The 15,519-nt window shown below is 44.3% G+C and overlaps 3 protein-coding genes across 9 annotated transcripts in view; 2 read left to right on the top strand and 1 right to left on the bottom strand.

The window, feature by feature from the left end:
* Nucleotides 1-34, bottom strand: part of wnt1 (wingless-type MMTV integration site family, member 1) — a 3,973-nt gene extending 3,939 nt beyond the window's left edge. The window contains exon 1 of the mRNA XM_005732579.1: nt 25-34. The gene's annotated coding sequence lies outside the window, so the exon portion shown is untranslated. The remainder of the gene's footprint in view (nt 1-24) is intronic.
* The window catches only part of wnt10b (wingless-type MMTV integration site family, member 10b), a 29,633-nt gene extending 23,799 nt beyond the window's left edge, over nt 1-5,834 (top strand). For 5 of the 6 annotated variants that reach the window (XM_005732580.1, XM_013910735.1, XM_005732581.1 and 2 more), the window contains 3 exons: nt 3,568-3,830; nt 3,998-4,449; nt 4,550-5,834. In XM_005732580.1, coding sequence (XP_005732637.1) covers nt 3,568-3,830; nt 3,998-4,449; nt 4,550-5,050 — 1,216 coding nt within the window. In that variant the 3' untranslated portion in view covers nt 5,051-5,834. Of the gene's footprint in view, nt 1-2,771; nt 2,953-3,567; nt 3,831-3,997; nt 4,450-4,549 lie in introns of those variants that run through there. The other variant, XM_013910737.1, reaches the window with a different exon arrangement.
* A 2,802-nt stretch (nt 5,835-8,636) lies between these two features.
* On the top strand, nt 8,637-13,028 carry arf3a (ADP-ribosylation factor 3a). Of its 2 annotated transcripts, none has more exons than XM_013910667.1 (5): nt 8,637-8,721; nt 9,822-10,036; nt 10,134-10,244; nt 10,558-10,682; nt 10,773-13,028. In XM_013910667.1, the coding sequence occupies exons 2-5, from the start codon at nt 9,889-9,891 to the stop codon at nt 10,932-10,934; spliced, it is 546 nt and encodes a 181-aa protein (XP_013766121.1). In that variant the 5' UTR covers nt 8,637-8,721; nt 9,822-9,888; the 3' UTR covers nt 10,935-13,028. The 2 variants fall into 2 exon arrangements, with proteins under 2 accessions (XP_013766121.1, XP_005732635.1); XM_005732578.1 differs by having other exon boundaries at nt 8,643-8,721; nt 9,845-10,036.
* The last annotated feature ends 2,491 nt before the right edge of the window (nt 13,029-15,519 follow it).

Below are 15,519 nucleotides of genomic sequence, written 5' to 3'. Positions count from 1 at the left end.
AATGAGCAGGTTGGATATACTCACCACGCCACAATCCGAGGAGAGGACTTGAAAGGTGAGAGAAGGAAGTCCTAATTAACTTAAATGGCTCTTGAGTGGAGACAGGTTGCTGTGCTGTGAGGTGTCCGGGCAGGATGCTACTGCTGCTGCTGCTGCTGCAGTCCTCTTCACTCTGTCTCTCTCAGTGATGCTTTGCACGGCGCATTGAACGCGTGGGACAGTTCCGAAGACTTGATCCCCTCGGTGACTGATAGGCAACACATTCTTCTCTTATTGAGCGCTACGAGGGGAATAAAAAAGGGATTTGCTGCTCTCATCTCCCTGTTTTTTTTTTCGGAGCCTTTTCAATAGGATTGGAGGGAGGGATAGTTAATGCTCTTCATAGGGCGCACAATGAATAAGGAAACAACTGAGCAGAAAAAAGAAAGGAAGGGAGAGAGAGAGGGAGAGAAAAGCAGGGCAGTCCACGGTGTTACGCATATTGTGGAATCTCACGGTCATCACAGAATCGATTCCCTGTAAACGTGTACGGCTGAAAGTATTTTCTTCCCCTTTCAGTGACCGCGCAGCTAGCCTCCGCATCCAGTCTTGCTGAGAGAAGTTCCCCCGGAGCCCTGGAGCAGTGATGAGTTGGTACAGATGCTGTGGGTGCGCCCGCTTTGGTGCTTCGCCGCTGCTCAAAGCTGGTGTCACGGTACAGTATAGTTACAGCGCAATATGAGCCATCTGAAACTGCCCTTTTTACCCGGTGGTTGGATTAGCCTACTCCCTAACCGCATCTCCTCCTCTCTCCAAATGCGCTCTCAAAATGTGCAGTGACTAAGGCCATTTCTGCACATGTTCTTTTTTTCACACTTAAACTCCTACAGATCGAGTTTATTCATCATTACATGTAAATAATATATATGTATTTTTAAAAGTGAATGTTATCCCTTAAGGTTACTTTCCTCTCAATAAAACGTGTTATCAGCCGTCTTTATCATATAAGAGCGAACGCGCACACGCACAGCGAAACGTGAATGCCTGCAGAAGCAATAATAAGCTCGTAATTGTCCTATAACTCACACTGCCTGCTGGGCTACTTAAATATTTTTCAAACACGGAAGACATGAAATATGGCCTCCAATCAGAAGTTTGATGTATGATGAACCAGGAAAAGAGGGGGACGACTAAGGATAAAAACCAGTCCAAACATCTGGCTTGCAGACCTCCCTCGACGCAATGTAACCCAGTGTAATCACAGCTTGAGCCACTTTGCGGCATCTCCATCAAACCCCAGACTAGGAGCAAGCTTAAATGTCCCCAAACTTCTCCATATTGGTTCATTTTGTGACATTTATCTGCTAATTTGCATATTCCACATTAGTCATTGCAGAGGTTGTAGGTTGAGTAATCTCTCCCCCTTCCTCCGCACCTCTCTGTCTCTCCCTCAGATGACAGTAAAAGGAAGTAGGCTTTAAAAAAAGAGAGAAAAAAGGCTTTAATGACAGCCACCCTACGTTTTTACCCGAGCCTTATATGAATTTGCTCAAACGGGTTTCCTGGAGCAGTCATGCGACACCGAGCAGATTAGAGCTTCAATCCGGATAAAGGGGGCCTTTTATATACAAATCAACTTCAAATCACTTTTTAAGCCACTTAGATATACACACCAAGGCAGAATGCTAATGCACTTTTCATTGCTGCAGCTTAGGGAATGGAAGGAGATTAGATGAATTGGTGTCACTAAGCGAACCGTGTTCGAGGGGGGTTTTAACTTAATTTTATGAAAGTAGCACACAAGCACCTTTCGCTCCCAGCAGCAATGTTATGTTTAATTTTGGATAACCTGGATCGATATACGGATTGATTCGCGTCCACACTGAAGGCCCGGGCAACTTGCTACATAAGCTTACTCAACAGTGACCATAGAAAAGATTTTTAATAGATATGTTGTCTCCAATAAGGTGTTTTAGTCTGTCAGTTCTTTTGAATCCCTAAAAATAATTTGTCATTAGAGTTTTGTCAGCGGTCGTAATTGCACAACATTGTAAATAACAGTCTGTTACTCTAGCCATTTTTTTTCTTTCGTTGCTTTGAAATAAAGACTTTAGATTGACAATGTGAAGTTGTTTCAAGCACAACAATGAGGCGCAGCCGCTCTGATGGAGGTGGGAGGAAGGGGGAGCACAAGACTTAAAAACAGTATTGTTGGAGGGTCTGTTAGCGGAGCCGCCTGCCTGCTGCTGCCTCCCTGTCGTACAGTGGAACCAGCAGCTCTCCCCTCCCCCTTCATTATTTAAAATAACTCACCGCTTTATGAACAAAATCTTCCTTGAGTTTCCATATTTCATCTCATCGAGGATTTCTGTGTTCTCCCCCAAAATGTAGGACCAAATTACCTTATTCCTCCCATCACACCAACAGAGAGTAGGAACAAGTACATGCATATATAAATATGTATTTTTTTAATCCTTATAAATATGATCATTGGATCCAGTATTTCTAAATACCTGCTTAATTCGAAATCGCTGTCCCGCAATGCTTGTAAAGTGCTTGTGCGTAAAATGTTGGAGACGTCATTTTACGCTTGGGTGAATGATCCCGTTATCGAATAATTAAAGTATCAACTGGTGATCCAATTCTCATCCTGGCCAATATTTTGCAAACAGCCGCCTGTAGAGGCATCTACTCCCCTCCCCTCTTTCTTTCACCCCCTCCTCCCCCCTCCTCCTCCACTTTATTCTCTCCTCCGACCTCCTCTGTTCTCCGTCTTCACTCCTCGGTCGTTTGGCGGTGCATCGATAATACTGCAGACATCGTCCTTTCGATTTTCTTATTCGACGCGGACCATCACTACCAGTGTTTTAATGTCACGTCGCGAAAGACGCACAACAAAATGGAGCTATCAAACAAACTCCGTTGGGACCAATTCCTGATTTTGGCAGCAGCACTTATGTCACCTGCAATCACGTAAGTGCACTTGAGAGCGCCAGGAGAGTTGCAGACTGTGGCTGCACGAGATTCGGCAGAGTTGCGGGAAGTTCTTTGCATAGGTTACTATTCAAATGAATAATTTAGCTATTTAAAAAAAAAAAACATTAAAAACGAATTATTAGTCATTGTATTTCGAAGTCTGGTTTCGTGTAAAGTTAAATAAAAAAAAGTGCAATCAGTGTTAATTGAGTGGTTTAGCTTTAAACGAGTCAAAATAATTCCAAAGTGATTTCACTTTCAATCTCGTTATTTCTTTATAAGATGCATTTGGCCATTAAATCTGTTTTTGATATTTCTCAGCTGGATAATCTGTTTAGAATTATATTTTCCCTCCTTTAACCAACTGACACTGGAGCAGAAACAGTGCAGCAAATACTTTTTATTGGTAGGTGTATTTCCCATAAAGAATGAATTATATCATATCTCTCTTAATTATTTATTGGGTTTGTATTTTTCTTAAGTGTACTGAACCCCCTCCCATTGCCTCATATTCCTCTGGGCTTGACTAATGAACTGTTGACCATCTCCGATGACCCCCCCACACACACACACCATCTCACTCCCCCACTCTTTCTCCCACTCTCCCTGCAGGGTGCTGTGTAATGATATCCTCAGCCTGAAGGTGGCAGGAGATCCAGTGCTAACCCCTAACTCTGTGTGCCTCAGGCTGGCAGGCCTCAGTAAACGTCAGATGCGGATGTGTGTGAGGAACCCTGATGTGACAGCATCTGCTCTGCAGGGGATCCAAGTGGCCATCCATGAATGCCAGCACCAACTCCGGGACCAGCGCTGGAACTGCTCTTCGCTGGAGGGCTTTGGCAAGCTGCCGCACCACAACTCCATCCTCAACAGGGGTGAGAGTCTGAGGCAGGCTAATGATAGTCAGTATGTGATCCTGGGGTTTATGGTAGAAAAGTGCAGGTATAAGAATATAGATTGTGCTGTACACAGGTAAATGACATTTTTAGAGCTGCAGTCTTTATGGTTTCAACCTCTCTGAATGTGTTCCTCTTGCTCCTAGGTTTTCGGGAGAGTGCCTTCTCTCTGGCCTTGCTGGCGGCGGGCGTGGCTCACTCTGTGGCCTCGGCTTGCAGCATGGGCAAGTTGCGGGGGTGTGGCTGCGAGGCCAAGCGTCGCCAGGACGATGACAAGATCCGGCTGAAACTCACACAGCTGCAGCTGCAGACGCTTCAGAAGGGTGGGGCAGGCATCGACTTAACACGGTCATTACCCTCAGAGCTGAATGGTCATCGTGGCAGCCTGCCCACTAACCTGCGCTCAGCCCACCCCTCAGCCCTTCTCAAGCCCTTACCGGATGAGCTAAGCTCTATGCAAGACACCTGGGAGTGGGGGGGGTGCAGTCATGACATCCGTTTCGGGGATCGCTTTTCCAGGGACTGGCTCGACTCCCGGGGGTCTCCAAGAGATATCCACGCCCGCATGAGGATACATAACAACCGTGTGGGACGACAGGTGAATATTGTGCTTTTCAGCTGTTGTCCCTCCGACCTTCAGCACTCATTATCATTTTGGTTGTTGTTGGAGTTTGCTTACAGTGTTATTCTTTACACAGATAGTGACTGACAACATGACAAGGAAATGCAAATGTCACGGCACATCTGGGAGCTGTCAGTTTAAGACCTGCTGGCATGTATCTCCAGAGTTCCGTCTTGTGGGCTCCATACTCAAAGAAAAGTTCCTGACAGCCATTTTTGTCAACTCTCAGAACAAGAATAATGGGGTTTTCAACCCTCGGACAGAAAACGGCGCCAGCGGAACCCAAGGGGGTCTCGGCGGAGGGCGTCGTCGAATCATGTCCAGAGAGCTGGTGTACTTTGAGAAGTCTCCTGACTTTTGTGAGCACGACGTGTCCATAGACTCTCCGGGAACACACGGACGCATCTGCAACAAAACTAGCTACAGCACAGACAGCTGCAGCTCGCTGTGCTGCGGCCGTGGACACAACATCCTGAAACAGACACGCAGCGAGCGCTGCAATTGCAGATTTCACTGGTGTTGTTACGTGCTGTGCGAGGAGTGTCGTCACACAGAGTGGGTCAACGTGTGCAAGTAGACGTCAGTCTGTTCCCTCCTCAGTTCGAGCGGCTTTTACTCATCCAGGACTCAAGATGGCGAGCCTGTCCCTTCGCCCACTCATGTTGTTCGAGCTTTTGTTTTTGCTCCTTGTGCAACTCTCCCAGAGATCCTGTTTACCCCCCACCCACCCTCTTTTTTTAAGTCCATCATCTGGGATCTATTTTCTTTTTGTAGACGCTGTTATTCTCAAAATGCCAAGTCAGAGATTGAAGAGGTGACTCATGTCATTTGTCTTCCCATGGCCTGTTTAGACGCTGGCCTTTCAGCCATGAAAATGGCCCATACTTCATCGTTTGAGACCCACAAAGAAAAAGAAAGAAAGAAAACGCAACAGCAGAGGAGCTTCAGCGTCTACAAGCTGACTCATCTTATTGTACAGTAACAGTTTATTTGAATGTGTATGTCTATAATTGTAAATGTATTATTATTAATATTAATATTGTACTAGAGCCTGTCTTTTTTCAGTGAATGACAGATTGATGGTGGCCATGTGGTCAGCACGGTGAAGCAGTGTGCAGACAGAACAGTCTCATTTTCTTTCTCCATTTGCACCAAAATAATACTCGTGTGTGACTCTGAAAAGTACTAATTTGGGAACTTGTCTCACAATCTTTCTTTACTGATCAAAGAAGACAAATCTTTTTTGGAAGGGCGAATGAATTTGACACAGCGCTTTCTCACATGCAGGACTTTCAGATGCTCGTCCAAGCTTGTACACTTGTAAAACTCAAGATGGGAAACTGGAAGCAACAAATCTCTAGATTGTACGACTAATGATTCAGATTTATATATTTATATAATGGTAACAATAGTAATCACTTCATGAGAATGGTTGCTAGTGGTCATGTTTTTCATGACTCTGTATCATTATTGTGGCAGCAAAAATGCTGTCTCTTGGGTATGACTGTACTGTGATTTGTGTCACTTTCCTATGAAATTGTGACTGGGCTCTTGATATTTCGTGCTTGCTTTTGTCCATTTCATCAGTCTGAGCACTCCTTAGATTCTTCCCACATGTACTACATGTCAAAGTGAGAGATGGACCTACTTTAGTCCTGAAATGACGCTGAAGAGTGTGCGTCTGTTGCTGTGTAAATGGGGGGTAGGCTCTGTGCACTACAGATTTGGGAGGTGAGAGCCTTTTTTATGGCCACTTCATGCTGAGAGAAGGACTTTTTATGGCTGCAGGATATTGTTTCCTTAAAGTATGACTTTTATTACTGGAGAGAAGCATCAAGAGAGCAGAGAATGGGGGTGATTATACCAGTCTTTGCTGTGTGAGCATCTAAGGGGATCATCTGTCCAGAGTTCATAGCCAAGGAAGGGACTTGTTGAACCACGTGCTTTGGGGACGCTGTATCCCTGTTACCTGGGAGACAGACTACACAAATATAAACACATGCACATAAATGCTTGCATGGGTTGGTTTACGTACCAAGACATGTAGGAACGCTGGCACCCGACGCTCAATCAAAAACATGCATGTTGTTGCGCACAAATGAACTGTAGATTTAGCAAAATGCTCCTGTCGCCACTTGACTCGATTTATGATAGCAGCATTCCTTGATATCTTAGATAATCCAAACCGTCTCCATGCTTGGCCTGCTGGGAAAAGCTTTTTTTTGCCACATAGGATTTAATGCCAATTAAGTCCTGTTTGCATGGACTTTGGTAAATATCCCTGAACTCCGAAGGAATGACAGCGCCAGTGGCTGAACTGAGCACTTGATCTTTTTTGGTATTTAGAGAAGGAGCAAAAAAAAAAAGAAGAAGACAGCGAAGAGGTATGGAATGATAAGGGCTTGGATTTCTGGTTTGGATTTCTTCATTCCTTTATCATTTCACCCTGGAGCTGCTGCGAAAGGGAATTTCCTGTCACTGTTTCTAACCATGTGTGAGACAGAGGTTGGTGGACAGCCTGGGATTGCTTTCTCTCTCTCGCTCTGTTTCTCTTACTTACTTCGCCCCTTTCCCCATTCTCCCCTTCATCATTGCAGACAGAGACACATACATAGCAACACATTGACTGCCCCCACCCCCCCTGCAGTAATGACATCCAGACTGGGCTGAAATTAAAGAGAGGCAGGCAGAGAGAGAGGAAGTAAGGAGAGATAAAAGTTACCCACTTTGACTGACAGCATGATTATATGTATAAATAAGGCGATTTAGTGTGTTTAGTTGGATATGAAGATAGCGAGATAGATTTTGCTGCACATACGGCAGAGATGCACAAGCAAAGGACAAATCGAGTGTGGCGAACGGGGTGAATAAAGTGTACTCTGTATGAATATATGCCTCGAAACATCTGCTTCTCAACTCCCCTTTCATTTTTGATGTGGGACAGGCAGAGGAGAGCGGGAGAGAAAACACAAGGAGCCAGCTACCCAGAACATCAAAGCCCCTGCCCTCAACGTGCAGGCCCTCATTAGTTCAGCTAGCAGAACCAACGAGACTTGTGATTGTGTTTGCTGGGGTGCACGCTGGCAGACACTTCAGAGGAAAGGCTCCCTTAAGTCATAACTCCCCACCCTACCTCTCCTGCCACCACCCGGGCCCGCTTTAACCCCCCTGTAACCCTCTCCAAACTCCCCGCGCACACAAACTCCTGCATGCTCACCCCACCATCCACTCCACCCCGTAATCTGGTCTGCAGCTGCAAACATCTGCTCCCCTCTTTATTCCTCGCTGCCTCCACCGCTGAATTGATAAACACATCTATTACTGGACCACTGACTGGCACACAGCACGGAGGAGCAATGAGGCAAATGTTGGACTCACCTATGGCTGCAGGGCCGGTTTGAAGGAGTGCCGTTTGTTCACATTGGCTTCTTCTTTAGGCGACTTCTTTTCTTTTTTTTTTAATGTCCTTTAATTTCAAAGTGCAGTGCAGTTTGCAAGTGTACAATGCAAAAGTGCATGACAGAAAACAAGAAAGAGAGAAGGCATTGACCCCAGGTTTGGTTTTATTTAACTTCATTCAGAACCTTTTTTTATTTTAAAGAGATTGCTACCGAAAAGAAGAAAAACATCTTATAACTATGAGGGAAGTGAGTCTGCAGTGGTTTGGACTCACATGCATGAAGCAATCTCATTAGATAGCATAGGCGCCAAAAAGCCATAGAAATATTTGACATTTTTAATAAATAAAATAATGCTCAAAGGTAAACCAACTGCAACATCGATTCAGTCTATGCTTTTGTCCCCTCCTGTCACCTCATTATCTGTGAAACACTGCCAGGAAGTATCACTTGGCATCCTGTTACAGTCAGCCATTTACTTATTCATTAAGATGATTCCTGTTTTAATTATTCAAGCGTGCTTGCCTGCAGGCTCTCGTTTAAAACTGGTTTGGGCCCTCTGAAATGTCATATGTGAGATAGCGGGAATAACGCTATCAAACTATTTATTATTCTTTGATGTTCCTCAAGAAAACAAGATAAGCCTCAAATAAGCTGTAAGGTGATGGTGCATACAGTAACTTTTCAGAGCTGGAGACAGCAGCTCCTGGCTTTTAACAAGTCGCCGGGCGATGAGAGATTGGCAATCCAAGTACCGCGAGAACGCGCAGTGTCACAGCTGCAGCTCATCGCGAGACTATCATCCAGTCCTTCGCCTGAATCCAGCTGGTACCCTTCCTGCCGTTGACGGGTAAGTGTGAACGAGATGCAAATGGTGAAATTGCTGAAAGAGGTATACGAGCGCTAAAAAGGTGGTTTCATTTATCACCGCTTGAGTTGCCTTTTAAATGCTGCGAGGGGGGAAATGAACGACCCTTAATGTACGACATGAGGCCGACTGGCGCGCTTGTCGTGACTGTAAGAGGGGGGATTATAGCACACAAATTGACCCGGAGATTTTATTTATGTTTTCAATTAAATACCGACGATGTTAGCTCACAGGATAGCAAGCAGATTATGTTCGGAAAGTGAATGTTATCGAGCCGAAAGAAACGTGATTTGGGTTCAAAATTCATCGCCTGCTTCGACTGCAGCATCCGCCGTCTTCGCCTCGCATTATGACAGATGTGTGTGGATGTGCGGCCACTGCAGCTGCAACGGGCTACGCTAGCACCTGCTGTCCGTGCGTTTGATAGAAATGAATGGAAACCTAGCTAGTCAGAGGGAAAGCGGCCAGTCATTAAAACACACAAGAGGGATACTTCACTGCCCCACAGAAGACTGCTGGTTTAAAATAACCCTCTAAAAACCAATGCGACCCGTGTAGTGTGTGTTAGCATAAGTTAACAGGCAAGGTTGGCCTGTAAAGGGCCCATTACCACTGAAGGGCCACCCTCCTCCTCAGCTCTGTGAGCCTGACTGTGTGCAACCATAGACAGCCTTAGGTTATGTGTCATAATAACGTAATATGAAATGAGTGTTACCCTGGCACATCTTCAGTTGCCTAAAAAGAGCATAAAAAGGTGGTTACTCAGCACCACATGAAAGCTGAGCCACATAACAGAGATCCAGCATGGCTGCCTCCTTTCCCAGTGAGCCGTCACTGTAAAGGAGCAGCTTTCGAGTCAGGTCAGCTGCCTGCCGGGGTGTGAAGTATATGTTTCCTGGCTTTCCTCTGAGGGGGCACGGCTGCGAGCAGTAAGGGAGGTGCCAATGCTGAGATGTGTTTTTGAACAGCTACTGTCACACCACATGTTTCTTTGTGTGTGTGTGCGTGTGTGTGTGTGTGTGTGGTTTCGACTCTCTAAACGTGGTTCACGGTTTGTTTTGTCTGCTTGTTGCTATGTATAGCAACAAAGCAGCCCGTGTAACAGTTTTGTTGCAGTTGTGCCCCCACCTCCTCTCCTCCCGAGTCATCATGGGAAACATCTTTGGGAACCTGTTGAAGAGCCTGATAGGCAAGAAGGAGATGAGGATTCTCATGGTGGGGCTGGACGCTGCAGGGAAAACCACCATCCTGTACAAGTTGAAGCTGGGGGAGATCGTCACTACCATCCCCACAATTGGTGTGTGACTGTCTGCCTCTAAATAAAAAAAACAAAACATGTGTCTTAGAGATTATGTGACCCATTTTCTATTTGCTTGTTGTCTCCTCCACCCCAGGTTTCAATGTAGAGACAGTGGAATACAAGAACATCAGCTTCACTGTGTGGGACGTGGGTGGCCAGGACAAGATCCGTCCTCTTTGGAGACACTACTTCCAGAACACCCAGGGTGAGATGCATCAAAAGCATCTTAGGTGAAAGACCAGCCAGCATGGTTAGAGTTTTGTTTGTTTTTTTTAAAAAAGGCCTCTCCAGTCCTGCTGCGGATCCTGGAGCGCACGCTCGCCCCCAGCACCTGAGGACAAAATCTGACTAATCCTTCAGATGATGTAATTTGCATACAGGCTCCAGATGTTTCAAATGATCATCATCTTAGTCATGTTCAAATCCCGGACAACCATTAAACATGCTTTGACAATATGCTTTCCTAACAATGTGATGTGACCTGATTGTTTTTGTTCGGTTTCAACTTATTCCTGCAGGTTTGATCTTTGTGGTGGACAGCAATGACCGCGAGCGGGTCAACGAAGCTCGAGAGGAGCTGATGCGGATGCTGGCTGAAGACGAGCTGAGGGATGCTGTTCTTCTAGTCTTTGCCAACAAACAGGTATCTGCCACATTACGTTCCCCCCTGCTTTTACGCCTCTTGCCTCACCAACTTCCTGACGGACACTTTGTCCTCTGTGATTTTGTTCAGGACCTGCCCAACGCCATGAACGCCGCAGAGATCACAGACAAGCTGGGCCTGCACTCCTTACGTCACCGCAACTGGTACATTCAAGCCACCTGTGCCACCAGTGGGGACGGCCTGTACGAGGGTCTGGACTGGCTGGCCAATCAGCTGAAGAACAAAAAGTGAAGGGCCGGGTCAGTGAAGTGGGGAAGAGCCTGGGTGCCAGCTCCAGGTTGTGGTTATAGGGGTTCCATTGTGTTTACATAGAGAAGAAAAATGCTGAAAAGCTCCCAGGGGGTGACTCTCAGTGGCTTTCTCCCCTCCCCCCATCTCCCCCCCACCATCCTCCCTCGAAGTACTTCTTTATTTTTTTTCCGTTCTTTGATTAATTTGATTTGTTTGAATCTGTGGTGAGCATTTTTAATCATTTACAAGCAAACTTTATCTAAGTTATTTACAATCTATAAACAAATAAATATGTACTGTATGATATTACTGTAAAGGTATATGAATTTGCTCTACTTTGCAGACCTCCACCAACATTTAATTAGCTCAGCAATTGTGATGGATCTCAAATCGTGACGGCAGAGCAGCCTTCCCTCAGAAACTACAGACCTGGTGTAAATTATAAAGAATGTCATAATATTATAGTGGGAGTACTATTACTATTATACTGGTACAGATAAATGTAATATAACTGTCCATACTGCAACCAAATTATGCTCTTCATAGATCAAAACTTTTAGCTATGATTTCGTTTTATTTATGTTGAATTAAAGAAAACGTGTCTACTTTCTGGACAGTCGGAAACAATATATTTAATATCGATATTTATTGATTTTTTTGCTTCATATAGTTTCTTTTTCTTTATTCTAATGTGCATTTACTGCTAAAGGCAGCTAGTTAAAAACAGAAAAAGAAAAGAAACCCCAGTATCATTGTACATTACTGCTTCCCAATCTGCATGGAGATATCCCAGTACTGGCTCGTGGGCTTGTAACAGGCCGCTGCTGTAAATAAAGATTTGTTCTAGCTGAGTTGCCTGGCACAGACGGGGTTAAAACAGTTTGTCTGGCATCAGCGAGGTGTGATATCTAAAGTGATACAGATGACAAACAGCCACTCTGTACCAGCTCTGTGGCTCAGAAACAAAATGCTGCTATAGGCCTGCCCTGTGGAGAGTGATGCAACACAGCATGCGACTGGCAATATTAAGAGAGCTTACATAGTTTTGAATGTTTATTTTTGTTTTTTCGATCCGTTTGTGCAGCATCGCTTCTCATGCTGATTTATCCACCGTCAATCGGCATGACATCAGTCGCGTCTCACTTTTTCATGTTGCACAAAATTACTCTAGACTCACTGTTATTGTATAGAAGGTGTTGTCTGTTTTTTTTAATGGAGTGTTTCTTTATTTTGTTGAGTTATTTTTTCCTTAATTAGCTAATTAGATCAGACTGTTGCATTTTTTGTTTTGGGTTTATTTTGGGGAGTTTTTTTCACACACAAAAAAATAAAATAAGGAGAGAAGATGATAGTAATACTGCATCGTAAGGCATGTTAATACTGTACAAGATCTGTAATAAAAGCGAATTATAATAGCCTGTTTCCTCAGACTATATTTGTTAGTCTTAATCACTGCTGCTGGTTGGAACAATGCTGTACTAATAAATGTTATGGATTTAGTGTAAAGTTTACCGAACAACCTTCTAATATGCAAAAGCATGCTTTTCTATGTTGGCGCAACTGTATATATGTTGATGTAACCGGGAAAGTGGAACCGTGGTTTTCGAGGTGAAACCAAACGCGCTGTTGATACACCTGTAGATAACGGGGTCAGCGTGTTGGCAGATAACTGACAGCAGCTTGTGTGTGCGTGTGTGACGTGCATTATATTCCGTTCGCTTTGGTGTGAAAATTGTTTTCGTGGCCTTATTTAGCCAGTGGTTTCATTTCTCTTTGATAACAGGTTTATATGTAAGAAATATCCAGCATTCAAGTATCTCACCTTTGATCTGTGACACCGATGCACTAGCAGTTCTGATGTGGCTAAACATCCCTCCCTCTTTCAGCGACTATTTTCTGATTTTAACTTTCAAATAAAGAAAAATATTAAATGAGGCTGCACGACATTCCAGCTGGCGATTTGCTCTGAGAAAAAAACCGAATATGATATGAAGAGGAGGAAATTTAAGACAGAAAAACCCAAGCAGGTGCAAAAGTGTTGAATGATTGAATTATTCCTGACACTACATCAATCAATAAAGATACCAGAGTATACATTTGCTTTGCCTTGCTCATTTTTTTCCTTGCTATTGTTTATTGTCGCGCATGTCGGTCATGATTCGAAAACCGTATCACGATTACGAGCGTGCTGCTTTTATCTTCTCTTGTCTGTGGCTCAAACTCTATTTCAAGTTGACAGTTCGCCCCAGAATCAAATGTGCGAGTCCGTATTTATCAATCATTGTTCTTGGATAAGTTGCCCAGTTTTGAAGATCTTTGTCTGCTTGAATAAAAGGAAGCTACAGAGTATACTTCTGGTGCTCAAAGCACCAAGACACTGCGTTTGATGTGGGTGGTGAGTGCAATGCGGTAGAACGAGGCAATTCTCACACAAACTCCTGTATTTGATTTGGAGGTGATGTGTCCTTTTAAGAGCCCTGCTAGGTTTCTTGAAACAGTTTGATCCTCAATTTGTTGACAGAGACACTGCTTTTGTAGTTTTGCTTCTGTACAGTCATTTTTAACTCAAAGGACAAATTAAACATAATGTCTGAGGTCGATTCAAAGTTAGAATTTTTATTTTATAGTTTTTATTGTTATTTTTTAAAACACGAGGCTCTTAAGAGATGTCATTGCAAGTTAGGGAGACCACGTTAGGTTGAAAAAGCCAAATAAATAAAAGCGATAATAAAATAATTAGGAATGGCCGAAACAACATTCTTAAGAAGTATAAATGCAGTGATCAAGTCAGCAGCTCCCAACAGGCCGGAAAAACCAGAGAGGACAACTGGAGTGCATGATGGCAGAATTATTTCTATGGTTAAGAAAAACAGCTTCACAGCATCTAACCAGATCAAGCCCACGCTATAGGAGCAGGCGTGTGTGCACGTCAGTCACATCTTGACTGTTGGGTTTCAAATCTGTGGCGGTGTACAGAGGCAACACTACAAGAACTCTTTGCACAACACATTATTGACCTAACCGTACTTCTCCTTCATTGATGAATCCATAATAAACAGTGAAATATTTTAAAACTCTAACTGTTGCCTCAACACATATATGTTCAATGGAAAGTCAATCGATTTCATGTGTGCTCCGGAGGTTTTAAGTTGCACATCTGGCCTCCAAACTGGTTGTGATGTCACAATATCCTCTTATGCCTACACATGTTGAACTTTGATTTAAGGTGAGCCTCATTTTCAGCAGATTAATGGGAAACAGCTTTGACGTCCCTGACGACGCATGTATCACCCTGAACAATGAAGGTCAAAACTCTAAATGTGAGTTAGACTCTTTTCTTTTTTTTACATGAAGTGGGAGCTGATCGAGAATAGTTTTAACTCAGTAAACTGTTTACCGTACCAGTCATCAGCTAAGACTAAAATCAGACTAACAGCACATATTACACAACTGTGGGATCTGGCTCTACACAGCCTTTCTTTTGTCCTTTATTAACTGCTATTATCAGGAGAAGTTTGGCACAATCAGGTAGTTTGCCTGTGGAATTGCTGCACTTCACAGAGAGTCATTTTGTCTGAGCCAATCAGAGGTCCATGTAGGGGAGAGTGCTGCTGTGTCTCCAAGGGTGTGACAGCAGTATGTGAGTCGGAGCTGCTCCCGGGGCCACCAGCCCCCTTGGCCCCCTGCAGGACCGCTACAATAGTGGCCCCAGGGCGGATGCCATAGCTGGGATTCCCACTCGTAACCGGGACACCTTCGCCCAGGGCACAGACACACTGGCAGCAGCCCCACAATCAATTCATCAATCTCTGAAGGGAGTGGCAACTGCAAAAGGCCACAGCAGGCACCCCTCACAGTTCCCCTTGGAAGGGACAGGGCCACCAGGGCTGACACAGAGACTGACACCATGGTGGCGTTGTGAAAGTGCCAAGCTCTGTAAATACTATAGGCAGCTATTTTTTCTTGACGGGGCAAACAGAGAAACTCTCATGTGAAAAATGAACACACACAAAAAAAAGTGCATCTGGTGACAATCTTACACTTTACACCGTTTTACTCGGCAACAGGAAAGTTTCACATTGCTGTTTATGAAACAAAACAACTGACTCAGTCTTCAAGATTTCTTCCAACAGTTTTTGGGCAATGGTGTTTTTCCCCCCAAAGTTTTCCATTATTCAGTGACTGACTGGATTAAAGGCTCCTTATTTTATTAGAAGAAATTAGAGATTGGATCAAATGTCCAATAAACAGTGTGTAAAAATAGCCATCCATGTGCAAACGAGTCTATCCATCACAGGGCCCTGTAGCAGCTGTGAATTCGGATGCCCAAGTGTCAGACTCTGGCTCCTCCTGCTGGGCAGAAAAAGAGGCTGGAGTGGGGCATTTGAGACTCCTGAGTCCAGGCAGATGAACAACAGAGACATTAATGACTGGACACATAAACCGAGCTGTGGTGTTATTTCTTGGCGTCTTTTACCATCAGGTTGTTGAGACGAACATTAAAATCCAAGTTCATCTCAATCTCACCATTCTTCCCATTTCCTGCACATGGATGCTTGCAAACAAACTGCGGATTGTTCGGCTC

The sequence above is a fragment of the Pundamilia nyererei genome, unplaced genomic scaffold (assembly GCF_000239375.1).
Source record: "Pundamilia nyererei isolate P.nyererei 1_Seehausen unplaced genomic scaffold, PunNye1.0 scaffold00047, whole genome shotgun sequence".
Lineage (NCBI taxonomy): Eukaryota > Metazoa > Chordata > Actinopteri > Cichliformes > Cichlidae > Pundamilia > Pundamilia nyererei.
This window is presented reverse-complemented; position numbering and strand designations above follow the sequence as displayed.

Excerpts from the sequence above, each read along its gene's own strand:
- arf3a (XM_013910667.1), top strand. The coding sequence starts at position 9,889 with ATGGGAAACATCTTTGGGAACCTGTTGAAGAGCCTGATAGGCAAGAAG. Across the intron at positions 10,245-10,557 it reads CTACTTCCAGAACACCCAGG|GTTTGATCTTTGTGGTGGAC; the intron begins GTGAGATGCATC and ends TTATTCCTGCAG. Across the intron at positions 10,683-10,772 it reads TAGTCTTTGCCAACAAACAG|GACCTGCCCAACGCCATGAA; the intron begins GTATCTGCCACA and ends GATTTTGTTCAG.